This window comes from Vespa velutina, chromosome 1, assembly GCF_912470025.1.
Source record: "Vespa velutina chromosome 1, iVesVel2.1, whole genome shotgun sequence".
Taxonomy (NCBI): Eukaryota; Metazoa; Arthropoda; class Insecta; order Hymenoptera; family Vespidae; genus Vespa; species Vespa velutina.
The window spans coordinates 5,902,148-5,924,547 of record NC_062188.1 but is presented as its reverse complement, the minus strand read 5'-3'; the positions used below and the strand labels follow the sequence as shown (position 1 = coordinate 5,924,547).

General features: G+C 28.3%; 3 protein-coding genes and 1 long non-coding RNA gene across 7 annotated transcripts; 1 reads left to right on the top strand and 3 right to left on the bottom strand.

Annotated features, from left to right (window-relative positions):
* Positions 1-59: 59 nt before the first annotated feature.
* On the bottom strand, positions 60-4,278 carry LOC124957939. The gene is made up of 2 exons (XR_007103778.1): positions 2,578-4,278; positions 60-2,487 (listed from the first exon to the last, which is right to left on the bottom strand). It is a non-coding gene; the product is annotated as an uncharacterized LOC124957939 (long non-coding RNA).
* On the top strand, positions 1,751-14,940 carry LOC124957913 (laminin subunit gamma-1). The gene is made up of 26 exons (XM_047515452.1): positions 1,751-1,932; positions 3,107-3,515; positions 5,009-5,267; positions 5,696-6,000; positions 6,119-6,324; positions 6,404-6,507; positions 7,130-7,318; positions 7,443-7,668; positions 7,781-8,037; positions 8,114-8,286; positions 8,366-8,498; positions 8,572-8,796; positions 8,883-9,071; positions 9,178-9,363; positions 9,452-9,654; positions 9,749-9,964; positions 10,041-10,311; positions 10,391-10,569; positions 10,655-10,785; positions 10,867-10,977; positions 11,070-11,268; positions 11,341-11,578; positions 11,649-11,824; positions 11,905-12,087; positions 12,180-12,297; positions 12,378-14,940. The coding sequence occupies exons 2-26, from the start codon at positions 3,363-3,365 to the stop codon at positions 12,611-12,613; spliced, it is 4,866 nt and encodes a 1,621-aa protein (XP_047371408.1). The 5' UTR covers positions 1,751-1,932; positions 3,107-3,362; the 3' UTR covers positions 12,614-14,940.
* On the bottom strand, positions 10,422-19,526 carry LOC124957917 (syntaxin-6). Of its 4 annotated transcripts, XM_047515475.1 has the most exons (8): positions 19,181-19,523; positions 18,299-18,498; positions 17,868-17,962; positions 17,697-17,756; positions 16,494-16,726; positions 16,292-16,386; positions 13,777-13,820; positions 10,422-13,453 (listed from the first exon to the last, which is right to left on the bottom strand). In XM_047515475.1, exons 1-8 carry the CDS (start codon positions 19,213-19,215, stop codon positions 13,412-13,414), a joined length of 804 nt encoding a protein of 267 aa, XP_047371431.1. In that variant the 5' UTR covers positions 19,216-19,523; the 3' UTR covers positions 10,422-13,411. The 4 variants fall into 4 exon arrangements, with proteins under 4 accessions (XP_047371431.1, XP_047371439.1, XP_047371448.1 ...); XM_047515483.1 differs by lacking the exon at positions 10,422-13,453 and having other exon boundaries at positions 13,590-13,820; XM_047515492.1 differs by lacking the exons at positions 10,422-13,453; positions 13,777-13,820 and adding an exon at positions 15,502-15,754 and having other exon boundaries at positions 19,181-19,525.
* Positions 19,527-20,015: 489 nt separating this feature from the next.
* Positions 20,016-22,160, bottom strand: LOC124957932 (histone chaperone asf1). Its single transcript, XM_047515507.1, has 3 exons — positions 21,850-22,160; positions 21,441-21,556; positions 20,016-21,369 (listed from the first exon to the last, which is right to left on the bottom strand). Exons 1-3 carry the CDS (start codon positions 21,956-21,958, stop codon positions 20,998-21,000), a joined length of 597 nt encoding a protein of 198 aa, XP_047371463.1. The 5' UTR covers positions 21,959-22,160; the 3' UTR covers positions 20,016-20,997.
* Positions 22,161-22,400: the final 240 nt, after the last annotated feature.

Genomic DNA, 22,400 nt, shown 5'->3' with positions numbered 1-22,400 from the left:
ACAACTCTTTCGTTTTTAGATTATATTAATCATAAATTTGAGATTAAATTTTTTTCTAATGTAATATGTCATAAATTTTAAATAAAGTATATATTGACATTTATACTTTTTATTTCTTGTTCGTATATTTTTGAAGTTATTGCGTCATTATGTTTTATATATATTTTTCTTCACAAATTTACAATTTACTCAATATTTTTGAGTAATAAATATATTTTCATTCGACATAATACTGTACAATTATGTTGTCAATGACAAAAAAAAATCACAGATCTATCTCGCTCTTGGTAGGTCAACCTAAACCAATGAAATACGTACCAGATCTAACCAATCAAAATTGTTCATAATTAACAGTGAACATATTGTGGCACATTGATTCGTGGTCTTTCATTTAATGTGTAAACAAATTTAGAACGTTAATGTCTATCTAGTAATTGATGTGCTATAAAATTTAAAACAATGTAATTTATTTTTGTGGAAATAGTATTATTCAATTATTATCATTAAAATGAAATTAAAGTTCTTTTAAGTGAGATGAAAGTTAAGATCTGACATAAATTCTTTTAAAGCTTCATTAGGTTAGGTTTCCAAACGAAAAAAGTGATTCGAAACATTATTTTTCTTTTCAATTATTATTTAAATCTATAAGGTCTTCATCAGTTATTTTGACAACAAAATTATTTTGTTTCATGATTACGTATGAATTGTTTATAAAATGTAACAAATGCAAATAAATTATGTGTTTATAATTAATTTAACATTACTTGAGTTTTTACTATTTTGATAACTTCATAACTTTGTGAAATTAAGAAATTGATGAAGTAATATTAAAAGATACTGTAATTTGTTCGTACATGATGCATATTTATATATATGGTATAAAAGGTATTATATATGTGTGTGTATATATTGGAATCATGGTATCATTTAGCATTTCCGGGTAAAAATATATCTGCTGAAGCATCCGACTTCCAACATTCGTGATAAATATTTGTAATAAAAATGGTAAAATTTGTATAAAATCTAACCTACCGATACGTGTATAACAAAATTAATATACGAACATAATTTAATATTATTCGAATTACGATTCTTATAAATACTTAATTTTGAGAGAGAGAGAGAGAGAGAGAGAGAGAGAGAGAGAGAGAATTGAAACTCATTTGAAATAATGACAATTCGTGAGAAGAAGTCATCGTTCCCTGACTGTTTAATCTTTTTCGTATTTCCGTTCGCGTCAGATAACAATTATTATAACCATGTGTAAGCATATTCAGGAAGCATATACACAAATGAATGTCGAGGATATATATACCCAGAACTAATGATGTTTTATGATGTTTTAATCGTATGCATACGTCGATATTAAATCATATTTACTCTATAACTGTTTCTCATTTGCATTGAATATTGGACAATTTTTAAATAGATCAACTTTTATTTCTCAAGCAAAACGAATATTGAATATGTAACTGAGATAATTATTTACGTGACGATTTTTCAACTTTTTGTGTTACCCCTAGTCTTCGTAATTGACAAATACATATACAATATTTTTTTTGAAAAATATCGTATATGTAATTGTCATGAGTGGTATAAAAAAGAAAAAAAAAATTTTTTTTTTTTTTAAATATATCGAAAGTGTTTTTCTATTTTATATAAAATGTAATTTGATAGAATATATAGAAAAAGCACGTTTTCTACTATTACATGAAAGAGCGCGTGCGCTACTACTACACGAAGAAAAACGAGGGAGAATGAAAGAAAGAGAGAAAGAGAGAGCAGTGATGTTCGACAGTGCGGCTCCAGCATCGGACGCGGCGGCTACACTCCTTGTTTCTTCTACGTCTCAGTTCGGTTCGCAGCCTTGTACCGGGAAGAAAGGAACATCGTTCAACTTCTACATTTTTGAGATTTCGTTTGCACGAAGAGGTTAGAAAAGATGAATCGTTTTTTCTTATTTACGATGAGTTACGAATTGTTTATCCGAGTGACTGGTGATTTTTTGAAAAAACCTCTCTGTCGTTATCTCTGTCTCTCTTCGCGTGACTTTTCTCTCTTTCTCTCTCTCTCACACACACACACGGTATCTGTTAGCTATTCATTCTTTCTCTCTCTCTCTACATACATACGGTGCTTGTTAGTTTATCCGTTCTCTCTCTCTCTCTCTCTCTCTCTCTCTCTTTCTCTTTCTCTTTCTCTGTCTTTCTATCTTTCTCTTTCTTTATCTCCTTCCACTGCACTTTCAGGATCACTGTACTCCTTGCAGTCTCAAGATGCGTTAGTAAATACCCTCACGTACACCATATGATTGTAATCACATAAATTTTATATATTATTTTTTCTTTTTCTTTTTATTTTTTCTTTTTCTTTTTTTTTTATTATTATTTCTTTAGATATAATGACCTGTTTCTTAGATGATAGATTCGATCAACCACTTTTGTAACCTAATTTTCACCAAGCTGAATTTTTTCGTAGGTGATGACTCTATTGAAGCATTTTAAAAATAGTCAAAAGATAAAAACGGGAACAACATGTCTATGTTCTATTTTTTGTTCTTTTCTTTTTCATACGTACCGATTGTTTCTTTATATTCAAGTAACGATGGAACAAAGGGACACTTATAGAAATTTTCAAACGCTTTATCTTCTTAGATTTATCGTTTCTTACTGTACGAGGACGCATAGAGTTTCGTTTTCAGAACTAAATAGTAACTTATACTTGATGCAACTAGACGGTATCTTGTTGACATTAGTCTAGTAGCAAAGGCTTGAAATGTTCTTGAGATTTACTTGAAAAGCATTCGTTATCTCGAGTTGTTTTACGTTTGCATTCTTTCCCTTTGAGACTTTCTCGTATGTAAGTTAAGACGAAGCAAATTTAATATTCATTTTATCGTAGATATCATACGATCGAACAATCCTACGAATAATACACGTAATTTATTAAAAATAATATATCGAAAATAAATTCAATCGATCAACGGTATATATTATTACGTAGAAAGAAACTTTAAAAAAATAACGTATTACCGCGCGCTTTTCTGAAAACAGAAATTAACAACGTATATCATTCATTTTTGTTCTCTTTTTTTTTTTTTAAATAGAAAAGAAAATTTTTATCATTCAACGTTCGAAAAAAATCATCGATCCTGATGGACCCGTTCACGTTATTATTCGACTACTCAAATCTTCAAAAATAAAAGAAAAGTTTGGCCAAAGTGAATCGAAATATAAGGGTTACAAGTTTTAATGGTGTGTAAAACAACGAGATTTGTATTTTGGTGCATCCGTGTTGTCGAGTGATTGACATCAACGAATTGAAAGAAACTGGAAGATTTAAAAATTGAGAAAGAAATCAAAATGTGTGGAATTTTTTTGAAATTTTTCCTACTCGTTATCACCACGTTTTTCGTGGTGCTGGCTGATCCTGATCCCTCGGATGAACTTTATAATCGATGGCCACCGACGAATCGTGATGAAGACAAGTGTTATGATGCTCAGGGAAAGCCACAGGTTAGTTAATTGATGATCAACTTCTTTTTTTTTTTTTTTTTTTTTTTTATACCTTCTTTCATTGAATTATCTGTGATTATGTTTTAACAATTTATTAATATCAATAAACTAAATGAAAAAAGATTGCAATAAATATAGACTAAGTTTGTTAGAATTATTCGTAGAATAAAGACAAATTCTGTGAACATAAAGTCTAGAGCTATCTTTAATTCTTCGAATTTCTGTTGTGTCGGGTCAGAGGTTGAACACATGGTAAACGCCATGTGTTTCATGTATGGTTACAAGATCGTATTTTTACATATGTTTTCACGAAAGAGAAGAGAAAGAGAAGAATCAATTTTCTTTTTATTTATTATAATAATTTTTAATGGATATCTCTCGATGTTTATTTTCATAATAATTTTTCTTTTCTTCTATATATGTATATATATATATATAAATGTCGTAATCGGGAAATGTGTTTTAATCGTTTTGATGTATGTAGTATTACGATTAGGAAATATTTATCTAAAAGAATGTGTCGAAGAATCTGTTCATGGTGTCGATGACTCTTGCGATCTTGATCTTCGTATAAGCGTAACCAATGAAATATATAAAATTAGCGCGCTTAGATGAAAAATAGTCGGTTCTTCGTGATTATTCTGATATACGTAACGCTTTTTCCTAAAGGGAATTGGAACGACGGGTTATCGTAAAAGGTCCGAAAGTTACACGAACTTTCTGAGATAGCATAAAAGAATGATAATATATGATAGATACGAGACTATCCGGTATATTCCCTTTTTTTTTTTATATATGTATATATATATATATATATATATATATATATATATATAAATATTACGAGCGTATATTTATTTAAAAAAAGAAAAGATTTAGTGATTTTCAATCTTCCTTTTCTTTCTCATTGTAACGAAAGATCAATCATGCGAATGTCTCATTGATTATATTAGATAAAAACAAAAACGTGAATGAAAATCATGGAACGATTTACTGCTACAAAGAAATACTTTAATTTAAAACGTTCTTGGAATCAATTATTACATTTGTTGTCCTAATTAATATCAATTTCCATGAAAATATTGAAAGGAATCGTTTTATTTTTCGTGCAATGGTTGGAAAATTGTCGAACTTTCATGCCGTCCATTCTCATCCTCCCAATTAATTTTTAATTCTTACTGTGAAAAAAATAATTTTTATATTTCTTACATTGGTTTTTCTTACATTCTTGCATTTTTATGTGAATCATCTTTTTTTTTTTAAATTTCTTCAAAAAATATGAAAGAAATTCTTTCGAACTTTCTTGTCGGGCTTTTTGTTTTTTTCTTTTTAATTAATTTCTAATAAAATTATGAGAGAAATCATTTCGTACACTTTTATGTCTTTTAAAATTGTTAAAAGTTCTTCAATTTTCCTGTTGGTCATTTTATTTATTCTTTTTTTTATTTCTTTTTATTTTATTTTTTTTTTCTTTTTTTTTTTCTTTTTTTTAGAGATGTATTCCACCCTTTGAAAATGCTGCTTTCAACGTATTTATGGAAGCAACGAATACATGCGGAGAGGAACGTCCAACAGAATTTTGCAAGCAAACTGGAGTACAAAGGAAATCTTGTGAAATTTGCCGATATGGCGATCATCCAGCTTCTTTTCTTACCGATCATGATAATAACGACAATGCGACTTGGTGGCAATCAGAGACCATGTTCGAGGGCATTGAATATCCTAATCAAGTCAATTTGACTCTTCATTTAGGTATAATTATATGTAGAATATTATATAGATATACTTTATTTCAAAAGAAATTCATAATATAATAAATAATTTCGTTGTAAATAAAACGTTCATAAAAACCCTTTTTTAAAAATTCGAGCTTGAGAGGATATGAAAGAGTTGAACATATAAGGAAACATCGTCAGTCTTGCGTAGGTGGGGTTTGTAGGATAACGATGCTGTATAGTTTGTGGAGTTATACATTTTACGCGATTCTTAGATCTTCGAATCACGTGTAATACATAGGAAAAAAAAAATATATATATATATATATGAAATCGTTCGTATAATTTTTAACTATTTTTGATATATTTAAGATATGTCTATTTTTTAATATATGTGTGATATTCAGGAATAAAAATAACGAATCTTAAATTATAATAAATATTAAATAATTTTTATCAATTTAGGTAATAAAACATTCGATATCACATATGTCAGAGTACTCTTCGAATCACCTCGTCCAGAAAGTTGGGGTATATATAAAAGGAAAAATGAGCAGTCACCTTGGGAGCCTTATCAATTTTATTCGGCTACCTGCAGAGACACGTACGAACTTCCAGAATCGAAAGAAACCGTACGCGGTGACGATACAAGAGTACTTTGTACTTCCGAATATTCGGACATTTCTCCATTATCAAAAGGGACAGTAGCTTTTTCTACTTTAGAAGGACGTCCCTCAGCGTACTATTTTGAAATGAATCCAGCATTACAGGTAGAATAAACCCAATTTACAATGCATAAATATGTACATAAAAATAAAAAGAAAGAGGAAAAAAGAAAAAATCAATTTAAAAAATGTTCATTGTTTTTTTTTTATCTCGCTTTTATAGGAATGGGTACAAGCAACTGATTTAAGAATTACATTGGATCGATTAAACACGTTTGGTGATGAAGTGTTTGGCGATGATCAGGTTTTAAAATCTTATTATTACGCGATCGCTGATGTTGCAGTTGGAGCACGTTGCGCTTGTAATGGTCATGCTGGGCAATGTGTGAACAGTACAAGCGTTGATGGTAAAACGCGAAGAGTTTGTAGGTAAAGTCGATTATAATATTAAATTTTCATTTTTATCTATTTCAAACGAACTTTTTGTAATTGTTATTTGTTTTTATAGATGCGAACATAACACTGCTGGTCCAGATTGTAACGAATGTTTACCTTTTTATAATGATGCTCCATGGGGTCGTGCCACGACGACTGATGCTCATGAATGCAAACGTAAGCTTTGATATTATTTTTTCAATATTTTGGTTTTTACCCTTACGATTTATTATCATATAAATAAGCAAGCATGAGTTTCAAGTGAATTTCTAGAGTTTCAGAAAGAAAGAAGACGTATATTTCTTTTCATTCAATTCTCGAGAGAAAGAACGTAACTTCACGATCGTCTTGACATTAACCAACTGACTTTACCTTTTACGTCTGTTACGTGCATTCAAGTGGGGATATTGTGCACTGTGCAAGGACATATAATGTAGTTTCTTCTTCGTGCTGTTAAGGCTCAGTATACGATACGTCGCGATATCTATAGAAAGATATTTGTTGTTTGTTTCATATAATTTTTTTTTATCATTAAAATTTAATCAATGAAAATGAATGAACTCGAAGGGCAAATTAAATGAAATTAAATTAATTTATAATTTATTTCTAAATAAAATTATATTAATGATGAAAGTGATAATTATATCGTTCGTGTTAATGAACAATTTAGTGATGTGCATAGCATCACGTTGGAATGGAATGTTTTCGTGGTATCCGGCGTATAGTAAGGTTTTTAATAAAATTATAAAAAAAAAACTAATTAATGTGGTTTGTCATCGTATATGTTGTTTGTTTTCAGCTTGTAACTGTAATGGATATTCCGAGAGGTGTTATTTCGACAAAGAATTGTATAAAGCGACTGGTCATGGCGGTCATTGTTTAGACTGTAGAGCTAACCGAGATGGAGCTAATTGTGAAAGATGTCGGGAGAATTTTTATCAACGTCCGGAAGATGATTATTGCGTAGCTTGTAACTGCAACGAGATTGGTAAAAATCAGAACAACTATTGAAAAATATAAATTTAAATTTAAATTAAAAATAAAAATAATATTGTACACATAATGATTATATAACAGTAAGTCAAATATAAAATAAAGATGTAATGGCGTAGGTTCGAGAAGTTTACAATGTAATAGCGAAGGCAGATGTCAATGTAAGACAGGAGTAACAGGCGACAAGTGCGATCGTTGTTCTGCGAATTTCTACAATTTTGGATCTCTTGGTTGTACATCTTGCGAATGTAGTTTACCAGGTTCGCAAGCAAATACACCAAACTGTGATCCGACTACTGGAGTTTGCCTATGTAAAGAAAATGTCGAGGGAAAACGTTGTCGAGAGTTAGTATTATTGCTTGAGAAAAAATTATTTTCATTTTTTTTCTCGCCATGATGATATTTTTAAATATATTTAATTTGTTTGAATCATTTATGATTGTACGTTGTTAAACAGATGTCGACCAGGTTTCTTCAATCTAGCTCTGGAGAATGAATTTGGTTGTACTCCATGTTTTTGTTATGGTCATTCATCGATATGTATGCCTGCAGCTGGTTACTCGAAAGTCGTTATCGAGAGTATGTTTGTCAGAGGAAATGAACGCTGGTCAGCTACCGTAGCTGGAAACCCAATACCTGTACATTATGATCCTCTAACGCAAACGATATATGCTACAGCGTTAGATCGTGACAATGTTTACTTCATTGCACCTGGTAATGTATTTATTTCAAAATAGTATCCTATAATAGAAGGAGGGTTATTGAACAATTATATTGTTATCATTTACAGACAGATTTTTGGGAGATCAAAGAGCATCATACAATCAAGATCTATCGTTTACTTTAAGGATTGGAGAGGCAGGTCCTGCCCCAACTGCACACGATGTAATATTGGAAGGTGGAAACAGTGAACAAATAACGCAACCGATATTTGGTCAAAAAAATCGTATGCCAACTGTCACGGTAAAGAAAACTGATAAAATAATAATAAATTCGTATTTATCTTGTACGTTTGAATTCAATGTAATCAATATTTGTTTAGCCGCAAGAATATAAATTCAGATTACACGAGCATAGCGAATATGGCTGGCAACCAAGATTATCTGCCAGAGCTTTTATGTCTATACTCTCTAACTTAACCGCTATAAAGATTCGTGGAACTTATACGCATCAAGGTGAAGTTTCTTTAGTAATAAGAAATATTTTTGAAAAAATTAATTTTATCGATTATGTTTCTCGTGTAATTAGGTAGAGGTTTTCTGGATGATGTTAAGTTGGAAACAGCACTTCGCGGTGCTGCCGGTGAATCTGCTGATTGGGTGGAACATTGTAATTGTCCTCACGGCTATGTTGGTCAATTTTGTGAATCTTGCGCACCTGGTTTTCATCATGATCCACCAAATGGTGGTCCTTTTGCTCTTTGCGTTCCGTGTAATTGCAATGGACATGCAGATATTTGCGAAGCAGAAACAGGTGAGTAGAAGATATTGTGTACATGGATTGAACTCAATGTTTATCTCTCAAATTATTCATATATCTTTTGGTTTAATATATCACAGGTCAATGTATTTGTCAACATAATACTGCTGGAAGTAATTGTGAATTGTGTAGTCGTGGATATTATGGGTATCCTTTAAAAGGCACTTCCAACGATTGTAAGCCATGCCCGTGTCCTGATAATGGTCCTTGTATTCTTCTTGGTAATAATCCTGATCCGATTTGTTCTGAATGCCCAATAGGAAGAACAGGTAAAAAAATATTTTTATGTCACATAATTATTTTTTATATCCAATTTGTTAAACTAAAAATAATTTTGTAATTTTATAATTTAAAATTATTTTTGATTCTTTTCAGGACCAAGATGTGAAACTTGTTCAGATGGTTACTTTGGTAATCCCGAAAAGGGTATAGCTTGTCGGCCTTGTGATTGTAATAATAACATTGATTTAAATGCAGTACGAAATTGTAATCATGAAACCGGAGAATGTCTGAAATGTGTCAATAACACTGCTGGCTTTCATTGTGAAGAATGTCTTTCGGGTATATTAAGAGAACAATTTAACACAATTTTTATAATATTTTTGGAAATAGTGGTGTATCTCATGAGCATTAATAAATCATTCATTAGGTTATTATGGAGATGCTTTATCTGATAGTAGAGAAGATGGATGCAAATTGTGTCAGTGTTATCCACCAGGTACAGTTGAACTCGAAGATGGAAGAGTCGCTCCTTGCGATCAGCTTGTAGGTCATTGTCTCTGTAAACCCCATGTAATAGGCCGTAACTGTGATAAATGTGAGGATGGATATTATCATATATTAAGTGGCGAGGTGAATGCATAATTAAATAAGATAATACATGCAAACAAAGCTATGAAATAGTATAGATTATGTTCATATACATATATGTACATAAATATTTTAGGGATGTACACCTTGTAATTGCGATTCTGAGGGATCTTATAATCGAACTTGTAATGCTGTTACTGGTCAGTGTCAATGTAGACCAGGAATAACTGGTCAACGTTGTGATACTTGTTTACCATATCAGTTTGGTTTTAGTAGAGAAGGTTGTAAACCTTGTGATTGTGATAGAATTGGATCTCAAGATCTTCAATGCGATGCCAGTGGACAATGTCTTGTACGTTTATATGAATATAAATGTTCTTTATCGTTATCTTTTTATTTTAATTCATCATATTTTCTTTTTATTACAGTGCCTTACAAACGTAGAAGGAAGACGTTGCGATCGCTGTAAAGAAAATAAATATAATAGACAAAATGGTTGCATCGATTGTCCTGATTGTTATAATCTAGTTCAATCTGCAGTCGATAAACATAGGCAACGTTTATCAGAATTAGAGAATACACTTAAAAAGATCAATAGTAGTCCAACTGTCATAAAAGATTCAGACTTTGAAAAGGAATTAAAAAATGTTCAGAACAAAGTTAAGAATTTGTTGGATATTGCCAAGCAAGAGTCTGGAAGTAAATATAAGTTTATAAATCTATTTATACATTGTTTTCTTGTTTTATACTAAATTTGACACTAATCTTGATATTTTAGGTGGAAATAAAACACTCGTTGAGCAACTCGATGAATTGAATAGCCAATTGACTGAAATAGGTTTTATTTCACAAACAGTAAACATTACAGCAGCTGAAGCATATAAGACTACTACAGAAGGATTAGCAAATGTTAATACAGCAGAGACAGTGTTAGACAAAATACATGATCAATTGACTGTGAGTTAATGAAATATATATACTTCAATTATATAATACATTACAAATGAATATGTGTGAAATGTATATATATTAATAATGATAGGAAGCGGAAGATTATTTAGCTACAGACGGAGCAATGGCATTAACAGAAGCCAAATTACGTGCTGATCAAGTTGGTCAACAGAATCAACAGATGACAGCTATAGCACACGAAGCGCGTATTTTAGCTGATTTGTATGTACAACATTTCATTCATCATATGTAACATCTCTACGTATGGATAACATTAATAATAGTGATATTAATTTTTTACAGTAATACAAATGAAGCTAAGAAAATTCATATGCTGGCTGAACAAGCTCGAAATACATCCTTAGAAGCTTATAATCTTGCTAAAAAGGCGATAGCTAAAAATTCAAACATGACGTATGTATCGTTTTTCAAAATATTTTTTATAATCGTACATACAAACGTGAAACGATGAAAATTATATGAAAATTGTTTTTCTATTATATTAGAGATATTTTAAGAGAATTAGAAAACAAATTGGAAACATTAGAGGATCGTATGAATGAAGTGAAGAATCTTACAGCAATTGCAAGTGCGAAGTCATTTGCAGTATCTCAGGAAGCATTAGGTTTATCTATATTAGATCTTTCTCTTCCTTCCGTAAATGTTGACATATTTCAAACTCAAGTAGATGCTATCAGCAATGAAGTAAGAATTTTATTTTATTTATTCATTATAAAATAAGATCTTTATTTTCTTTTTTATTTTTATTTTTTGTAGGGATTACGATTAAAAGAACAAGCACAATTAATATTAGAACAAAATGAGAAATTCATTAATGAAATGACTGAAAAAGTACGGAAGAGTGAACAATTGTTGGATAAAGCACAAGATCAACAAGCAGCTACTGCAGAATTGCTTGCAGAATTAGACGGTGCGAATGAAAAAGCAAACAGTGCTGTCAAACGTGGTGATCAAACGTTGAAAGAAGCGCAAGAGACTTTAAAAAAATTAGGAGGTAAGACGTTAATTATTGTCAATATTAATGTAATATTGTCAATATGATGAAACCTTATTATTTTATTTAGAATTTGACGATGAAGTGCAACGCGAACGTATCAAAGCTCAAGATGCACTGAAAAGCACTAAAAAAATTGAGGTAATGATTCAAACTGCGATAGAAGATATTTTCCAACTTGAGAAGATATTAAATGGATCTGAGAATAATGCAAAAAGTGCAAATGAAAAAGCGCAACATGCACAGGTAAATTTATAATTTCAATGTTATAATTTATAAAACATATTAAAAATCGAATTTGTTTAATCTGTTTATTTTATTGCCAGACATATGCAGAGAAAGCTAGTAAAAATGCAAATGATATTAGAATGCAGGCAAATAGGACTAAATTAGAGGCATTGCGTTTAGGTAACGAAGCAGAGATATTACATCTCAGAGTTGATACTACAGATTCTTTAATGAAAGATTATGAAATCCAAGTTGGAAAAGATACGAATGTTACTACAGAGGTAACAATAAAAGAATTAATAAAATAGTGATAAAGTATAAACGTATAAGAATAGATGAATAATATATAATTTATAATATAATTATTTTATAGGCAAATCATAAAGTTGGACAAGCAAAAATCAATGTAGGTTTAACTGCAACGTATGTCGACAAAGCATTATCAGATATAGCTGAAATCATAAAAGAACTTGAAGATCTTCCTGAACTAGGTCAGTATATAAGTTATAATTTGTAAATATTTTTTTATAATATGGGAACTATTGTGATTAATCGAATTTCTATTATACAGATGATACACATTTGAATCATTTAGAAGAGCGTTTAACTGCAGCAGAAAAAGAAATTAAAGCTGCCAATTTAGATCAGAGAATTAAAACATTAACAGATGCAAAGAATATGCAAACGCAATGGGTTAAAAATTATGAAGACGAGGTCAATAGATTAAGAATAGAAGTTGAAAATATTGATGACATAAGAAAAGCTTTGCCTGCAGACTGTTTCAAACGTGTACGTTTAGAGCCATAATTATAATATTTGAAAAGGGCACTATTTGAATATACAGACATTTCCTGAAGTTTATTCTAAAGCTAGATTATATACGATAGATTTATCGTATATATTTAGATGTTCTCTGAAAGAACAATTTTCCAGCTTTCATATCAAAAAGGTGCCTTAATAAATTCATACATGTAGTGTAATGAATAAAATAATAGATTTTAATAGTAATACTTTTTAAAGTATTACTATTAAAATAATAGTAATACTTTAATATATTGCACATTTATAATAGCTCTAAGCTATTAAATCGTATAACATTTTATTTAATATGCGCATTTTTTAAGAAAAAGCTTTTTTATTTTTTACATATTTGCTATCGTAAGAAGCAAATAATTGCAATAATAAAGATTACACCAAAGATTTTTTATAGTTTATACAATATGACCAACTATGTAGGATCTTCAAATCTTTAATTTTATATAACTTTTGATTATATACATAAACATAATTCGTAAAAATTTTATATATAATGTATTCTTATATTTGGAATTACCCATAAAATTTATTTCAATTAGGAAAAGTAAATACTAAGATGTTACAAAAAAAATTTAAGTTGAGTTAAATCAGCTATTATCGAATATTATCCTTTTGACAAATTTGATACTACATCTTTATATATTATTTTAAAAAGTACACATTGGATAATATTATTTAATTTTCAAATCGAATATACATATCGTAACATTATACAACGTATTTGTGTATATTGTGTATTTTTTTTATATAGAAAATAGAATATAATAGAACATTTTATACAATTGCCGATTAATATATAATATAAGTTGACGTAACGATGAAGATAGAAACCTAAATAAAGAAAATTTTGCAATTAAATTTAATTATCGATTATATCCATTTGTTGCATTTCAAAGATAAAGAAAAAAAAGATTATCGATCACTATTCAATTTTTAGGAAAGGAAACTTTGAAAAAGTTGCATATTCTAATGTAAGTATGCTTTTATTTTATATATCATCATAAAATATTCTTATTAGAAATATATGCAACAAAAAGAAAAAAATATTTTTTATATTAAATTATATTGAATTCTATGAAGAAGAACCAATCGTTTGTACAGGTAATATAAAACTAAGAAATTCATGTTATTATGAACAAAATTATTAATAATACCAATATAGCAGTCAACACTCCAATAGCTACCCATTGTCTCCGATCTAAAACAAACGAAAGTAATATCATATACGTCACTTATACAAATATGTCTAGACATGATTTTTTAAAAGCAGTGGCAATAAAAATCTCGAATACGAGTACAAGCAAAATTTAATTTTATATTTGGCCCTTCTTCAAATACATTGTACATTAACATTTTTCACATGCATTACTATTTTAGATTTTGTTTTCAGTATATATTTCTTTTAGTTCAAGATAAATAATACCATTATACATATGGTTGAGAGATTTCACTTTAACCCTTTTTAAATATTTTCTATAAGAAGTAATGAATTTCATTACCTAAATAAAATATTAACGTTCTCTAAATCAATGAAGTCTTTCAACCACCAAATTTAATAAAACCAGTTGATTAAATACAAGTTCAACATTATATTTGAACATGTATTTATGGATCAGGAATATTTATGGTATTTTTACAGTAATATATATTAAATAATATGCAAGTATATTTCTAAATTTTATTATTTTTTCACAATTGGTCATATATATGAGAAATAGATAGTTTATTATCTTTTGCTAATTACATACTGAAATACCATTTTATTTTGATATGAAGTCTCTCATAAGATTATAATATTTGTATTTTTTTTAAGTGATCTATACATATATTGTATCTTTGAATTTGTCCTAAAGGGACAAATACTTTTTAATTGCTAAAATTTCTAACATTCGTTAACAATATGTATTCTAAAGAAACAATCAATCTCAACCATCATACATACAAATATTCAATCCTATTTCTAAATGCATTTAATTGAGCAGCTTAGAAATGTTATGTATGTACATATTTAATAAGGGTATGCTAAGAGACACATTCAATATTTCGATACCCACCAAAATTTCCGTTATATAGACTTGAACTTTAAATCACTTAGCACACTGATATCACATTGTGTACATTGGAAGTACTAGTGTATGAGGTATTTCCAACATCCAAATATTATAGAAAATTTATCTAATGCTATGCATAATTTTGTCGTATTAAATCTTTATCAGGCACACAAGCTCTTGTGCTTACCCTTCCTACTTAAAATTCTGCTTGACATATGCTTTATAATTTTTGGCATTGGTAATGCTTGTTAATTTTACTTGAACAAAATATTAACTATATTATTTTAATTTATCTACATATTTTTCTTATTAAGTATTATGTCAACAGTGTTTATTGTTACTGCTTATAGTTTCTTTAACACATTGTGTAGTGCTTATTGCACTTATATATATATATATATATAATAATTACTTTAATTTTCTTGTATATATATTTATGTATATCTTTTCCAACTATATCTACAGAAAAGTATCTTTTCAAAGTGGTCCTTTTTAAAATTGAGAACTATATTTTTGGCCAAGTATTTAAGAAGGATTAAATAATTAACTTCCTAAAATTGTATATTCACTGGGCAATTCAGCAAATTATTATAGCAATGTGATTATATCTTCTTGTTGGTTTGTTACCTTCTTATTGTTAATTAGCTTCAAATACTTGGACTGTACTTAATAATCATTTGGTACATTTATCTTGCAAAAATAAACTATTGCAATTATAGGACTTCAAATACGTGTAATTTAGTTTTCATATTTTTTTAACATTATTTGTCATTATATACTTTTTATTATAATTATAGATATAGGAACTTAAAAAATTGGAAAAAAATATAAAAATTATATTATATATAGAACAACAACAAAAAAATAGATATTCTTTTCTAACATGAATATCTAACTATGTCTCATTTTTTATAACAATTACATAATATAAATGAAAAGTTATTGTATTTGAAAAATTAAACATTAAGTACTTTACTTTATATTCATTAAAAAACATATTAATATGAGTATTACAGGTATATTGATATCCTGTATCTTGTATGTAGTGTCCACTGTGGTAGTAGCAATAGTGATACAATTACTAGTAACATCAAACAGAGGATATTGAGCATACGATACTATACATTAAAATAATATAAAATAAGAGTAAAATTAAAAATGTTTAAATTAATAGACGCTTGCTTGCTGATGCAAATATTAAATAAGAAAAGTCTTCCAAAAAGAGTGCAAAAATAGATGAGTACTCAGTTCATTTAAAATAATGTCAAAATGGTGTTTTGATGTTTTAAGAATAATAAAATGCAGTAGAGATTTCAGAATTTTGTAAAAAATCATAACATTATTAATCTATTTAATATAAACAATTCCATAATTCTTCAGTGGTTACTTTTGAATACTGCTATATTTTCTAATTTGAATAATTATTACTCATGAAAAATTTTCCATTTTCCTACTGAATAATTATGGTATATAATAATAATAAACATCTAATCTCCAGCACATAAGAAGCAATTAGTTATTGTAGTTGATAAAGAAGATAAAGAAGAAGGCTTAGAGGTAAGATCAGATACAGTAGATGTAGCTGTGGTAGGGGCAGGAATGTAATTGTTATAATTACCGTTACTCATGTGGAGAACTTTAGCCATTTTCTTCATTGTTGCATCTAACTTAAAGCCTGTTGTTTCTAATTCATTACCAAATTCATCCAGCATACTATAATCCATATAAACCATTTATAAGTATTAGTAATACAGCAATTAGAACAAAATAATTGTATAACAATCATAATACATCATAAAACAAAGACTTTGTAAGCTTACATTGCTTGTTCATCTAATTCTGAGTTGATCTGTTTAGATACTGTTTTGAGTGTACCAATACTTTCTCCAATTATTTCTAATTGTTCATCTTGTTGCCTCATCATGTCATTCTGTTGTTGTAGAGTATCGCCAAGAAATTGTCTATTTGGACTATCTGTCTCATTTTCAAGCTTACTATATTTAGTTGAAGAATGATTGACAGGAACACGAGCGGGACTATTATCCAAAAGGGGCTGAAAGATTAATTACCATAAAACTTGTTGTACATCTATTATTTTAATATCGAGAACATATAATAAATCAATCCTTCCGAAATATCATTTACCGTGTAAACCATTTTTTCATTGTCATAAATCATGATATATACTGAAAGTTATTCTTTCTGAATCATTAAAATTTATTATATTTTATAACAACATAATACAATCTTTATTAAAGTTATTAGAAAATACATATATAAATATATTAAATTCAATTTTCTTTTATTATTATTTATTTATTATATGTAAACTCATTACATTTTCTAATGATTATTTAACTTCATTATAAATAACAATTTTCATAGAATTAATATATATCGTTTTTCCATTGATATTAATCTCTACTAATTTTAACAACAGTAAAATAGTACTATAGGCACATCATATAACCAATCACAATAAATATGATCTTACTACATTTGATAGGAAGTTCATATAAATATGCACAGTATAAACCTAATCGTTGATTGGTGCATTTCGAATAATCAAATTAATTAAATGATATAAAACTTAGTTTTACCATTTTTTCACTTTTCTCTTTTTATTGTTAAATAATTATATATTACATAACCTATAGTAAATTCTTTGTGTTAATAATATTTATGTTTATGAATGGAATAGATAAAAAATTATCTAACTTAAATGGTAGATACTTATTATGTGATATATACTTTAAATAAATAGAAAAAAATATATAAATATAAGATTTAAAAGATTTTTCATCGTGACAAAAAATTACATTTCCAAAGAAAAATAATATCGATAATCTTATTATTGATAAGATAACTAATCAAGACAGCTTTATATGGTAAATAGATATTTAAGCTGAACATTGACTTTATGAAATTAATGTGTAGTTCTCAATAATTTTTAATCCAAAAAAAAAAAAAAAAAAAAAAAACACGTATGATTTTTTACAATCACATATTAACTTATTACGTACCTGTCTTGCCGTGCTATCACGGTCCCTGCCCCTACTTAAATTCATCTTATCTTTCATAATCTACAAGAAATAAACACGTTAAAGGAGTTTCATTTCTCATTACACTTATGTGATAGAAGATAAACTTGTATATAGATTTTGAACTAACTTTTTTAATAATTTCTTTTTTACCTTTACTTCTTCTCTTGTTTGTTCGATAAAACTTCGTTGAACGCTTAGTTCTTTATTATCGATTTTAAATTTCGTTGGGTTTTTCTCTACGATACGTATAAATTTGTATATATTAAGGATATAATCGAAATCATTTCAAAATATATCGAACTCATCTAATTCGATTCAAATAAAGTATAAATTCTAATTATATGTTTAATATATATGTATATATATATATATATATATATATATATATATATATATATATATTAGTGTTACATATATATATAACACCAATAAAATTTTTCTTATATCTTTCTCGTAAAAAAATAAATATTGAAATATTTAAAAAACTATAATTATTTTTTTATCAAATAAAAATAAAAAAAATTTTGTCTTAAAATCATTATAATTAATATAAATAATGTCGAATACGTATTAAAGGATATAAATAGTGTCCTCTAGATCATCAAGATCCCACTCGATCGAGCGTAGCGCTTTTCGCAACTCTGTTGTCGTCCAATCCAATTCTTCGCGCGAAATCGGAATTCCCCCTCCACCGTTTATTGTAGGACTAGTAACGACATTTTGTAATTCCGTCCAGCGGCCGTATAAACCTCGATTTTTATTTAGAGCTTTGCAAACCTCGCTGAAATGAATAAGCCGCGGATTTTGTATAGATCGATTATAAAAAAATTATTTTTAGGTTATATCATAGTATAAATGAAATCTTTCATTATTAATTACTTTATCGAATTTCTAACAATAATATTTTTATTTCTTTAAATTGGTTTGAATTTGCCACTTAAAAAAGGATTATACGTATAAAGATTATTATGTATTCATGAGTTATTGCTTCTTTCATATATAATATATATATATATATTTTTTGGCTTATTAAGTTAAATAAAAAATATAACATTCGTCTGGAATATCGTCGATTATTTACATCGTTGGAAGCAATGTTCGTAAATAACGTGATTGCACGTAATCATTAAACGTGGTCACAGTCCGTGTAATATCACAGCTATTTACCAAAAGATAACATTACATTTTTTTGTAAACGTTGACAAGAATCTCTGACAATTGTTTCCATGACATTTGCACATAATATACAACTTTTTAATATATCGATAAAATTAACAAAAATAAGAATCTAGATAAGTATTTAAATAATCTGATTAATTCTTAAACAAAAGAACGTGACATTCTATTCGTGTGTAGCTGTCAAATCAAAGCGCCATACTTTGGTAATGTTTTTTGTTTCTTTTTTGTTTCTGTTCTTTTTTCTAAATTTCGAATAATGATACTTAATTTTGAATGGAACTTACTCTTTGACGACAAAAAAAGGATTCTCCAGCGTCATTCCTTCTTTAAATTTGTAAGGGCGGCTTTGTTCGCCGCCACACGGCTCCTTCAGAAATCCCCGTCTGTAATTTGATGATCATCGGTGGAAATTCTAAAACTTCCGAACTAACTACACGTAAACTCGAACACGTTTATGATAAGAAGGGAAAAAAAAAACTTATGATCGTCGTCCACTCCGATTACTCGTGTTATCACATCTGCAGATGTCCACTTCGGCTGCTACTGCAGACGACTATTTATTCGATTTTGACATTCGTGCGCAACGCATACCTCTCTCTAGAAGTCAGTTGAATATTGATTTCGTATTGCAACATATAATGCACGGTTTACATTGAAAAGATCGACTATCACGCCATGTGAGAAAACAAGGAACTAATACAGAGTATATAGATATATACTCCGTATAAAGTACAATATTATTGTTATATATATATATCTTTTTTTTAAACATCAGTTTTCAAGAACAATTGCACTCAAATGATTTTAATGTAAAGATATATGTTAGATTTTTTTCTTTTGACATTTTTTTAATTAAGTTACCAGTTTTTACTATAAAAATTTTAATTTTTCCTTCTAGTGTTTAGAGCTTTGATGATGCAAGATCAAAGACTGCGCACATGCGTCATAGCTAATGTTTGCATCTTTTCAAATGAAACTTATCGACTATTTATCTATTTAATTTTTTTTTTTGAATTTAGCGATAAATTCAAAACTAAATATCGACAAGACTAATTTGAAGATTATTTGTATGATGAATTTTCTGCATTGTATATATATGTAGGTAAATAAGAAAAAATATTCAAGTAGAAAACTTTTTATGTATTTTTCATCAACTTTTCATAGTATATACACTAGTAAAATAGAAGTTTTAATATCCCATCAAGCTAGCGTAGCATCGGATTTTACAGTTAATATGGTGTAAAAGAAGTAATCGGTATTTCCAACAATACATTCTGGCTATCTCTAAAAGTTATGTAACTTTATACAAATTTCATAAAATTTTTTAAATGCTATCAGTTTACATTTTATTTGCAAATTGATTTAATATATATATCAATGTTTTGTTGGAAATCCCGTTTTATTTCTTATAATTAAATAAAATGCTTAAGCACTGTGATAGACTTATACTTATGATCAATATTTATAATGTACTACAAAAGTACATTCTTGAAAAATAAACTGATGGATCGAAAAATATTATTGAAGGTAATTAATTTTTAAAAACGAATGTTATTTTAATTCTTATATATCCGATGTTACATCATAAATCCTAACAAAATATTTTTTTTCTTTTTTCTTTTTTCTTTTTTTTTTTTGAAAATAACTTCTATCTTATACAATATACAAGATTGTTTTTTTCGTTTCTCGAACTTTTTATCATATCATTAAAATTAAATGAGGTTATATAATCTACTTTTCAACTTTTACAAAATATTATAAATCAAAAACAAATTACACATAAATCATCAATATCTAATTTTGCACGAAAGATTACATTGATCTATGAGAGCAAAAGTTTCAACCAAAGAAATATTTATAATTTAACAATGTAAGCATGATGTTAATGATTTAAGATATTATTGCATTTTACATAATATCATCTCACATCCGATAAGTACGCTCTTGATATTAACTGATGTTTCAAAAAAGTATTTTGCTTGCTTCTTAAATTATTTAAATATGTGAAGAGCTTTGTTTTTTTCTTTTTCAGGTAGTACTCAGATATTTAAGTAAGTCTGAGCAATAATTCAGTTATCTTATTTAGTAGACAGAAATATGTTTACATCACTTCCATGCTATTTTGTGCATTCTCTGTAAAACCTAATGTAGATGTTGGGGCATCTTGCGATGTTTCTTCTAAGTTTGGCGCCTCTATACCTTCCGGTACACTATTTTCTGTAGAACTTGCACCGTCATCCCAATTAATTTTAAATCTTGTAACACGTGGTTTATCACCTAAGATATTTCTTTGCACTTTGTCAAACTGAGGTTGAGGTGGAGGATTTTCTCTGAGTTCAGGATCTGTATACTCGTTGTTTATAAAATAGCCAACACGCACAAACTCATGGCCCCTATAGGAGCATGTTAAGAGCACTACTGTGACACCTAATGCGTCATTCACAGGAATTCTACTTACATCAGGAGGATCCGCCTGAACAAAAAATTAATTAATAGATAGTATAATAAAAATACAACAACACAATATTTAAATACGACGTTTACCTGAAAGACAAACATATGCCGTCCTTCTGGAATTGGTCCAACATATATGGTGTCTAAGACTTGATCGAATTCTTCTGATTCTGCACTGCCAACGTAGATCATTTTCCATTCTAGATCTACAATAATATTATTGATATAAAATCTATTTTCAAGTTACAAATATAAAAGTAGAATGTATAGATTTTATAAAAATACTAAACCAAGAAATTGATACAGAAATTAAACTAGAAATTAATGTATTTCGTTAAACATGGAATTTGATATTATCCTTCAAAAAAGTATTGTTAAAATGAAGAAACTAACCTAGCATTATAAAGAAACATAGGTTATGAACATAATTATGTGCATTAATCGAGTCTAAGTCATGATATAAAAGATATAAACATGTAAAATATTGTGTAAATAATACCTTCTTTTAAATCTTCAATGCATTCAAAGGTTACTTCGAATTGAAAAGGATTTAGAAACGGCGAAGGATTGTCAAGAACCGCTACATTTGCTAGCTGTACCTTAGCCATCGTAGATTTTCTCAAAAAAATTAAGAAACCAAAGTCTTTCTTATTGATTAGATTATTTAATTTAGGATTAATAGTATTGTTGAATCCTTCTTAATAGAACGAATTTCACTTTTGTTTCTAATGAAATTGCAAAACCGCACATGAAACTATAAACAATATCCACACATAGCCTTCGGTGGACTTTGGCGGCAAATAAGACGAAGCTACACTTCCGGTAATTAAATAACACCTGGAATTATAAATTCATTTTTTTCCCATAGCACGATAATAAAAAGAAAAATGTAAATAAAAAGGAAAAATTTTTTCTAGACATTTTTTATTGGATTTTCATCTTTTTTATTTTTTTCTTTATTCATCAGTATGATCCTTCTTGTGAATATTCTTTTATATTTCCTGTATCTTTATCTTGCAGGCCAAGTATAAGAAGTACAGTTGAAAAGAA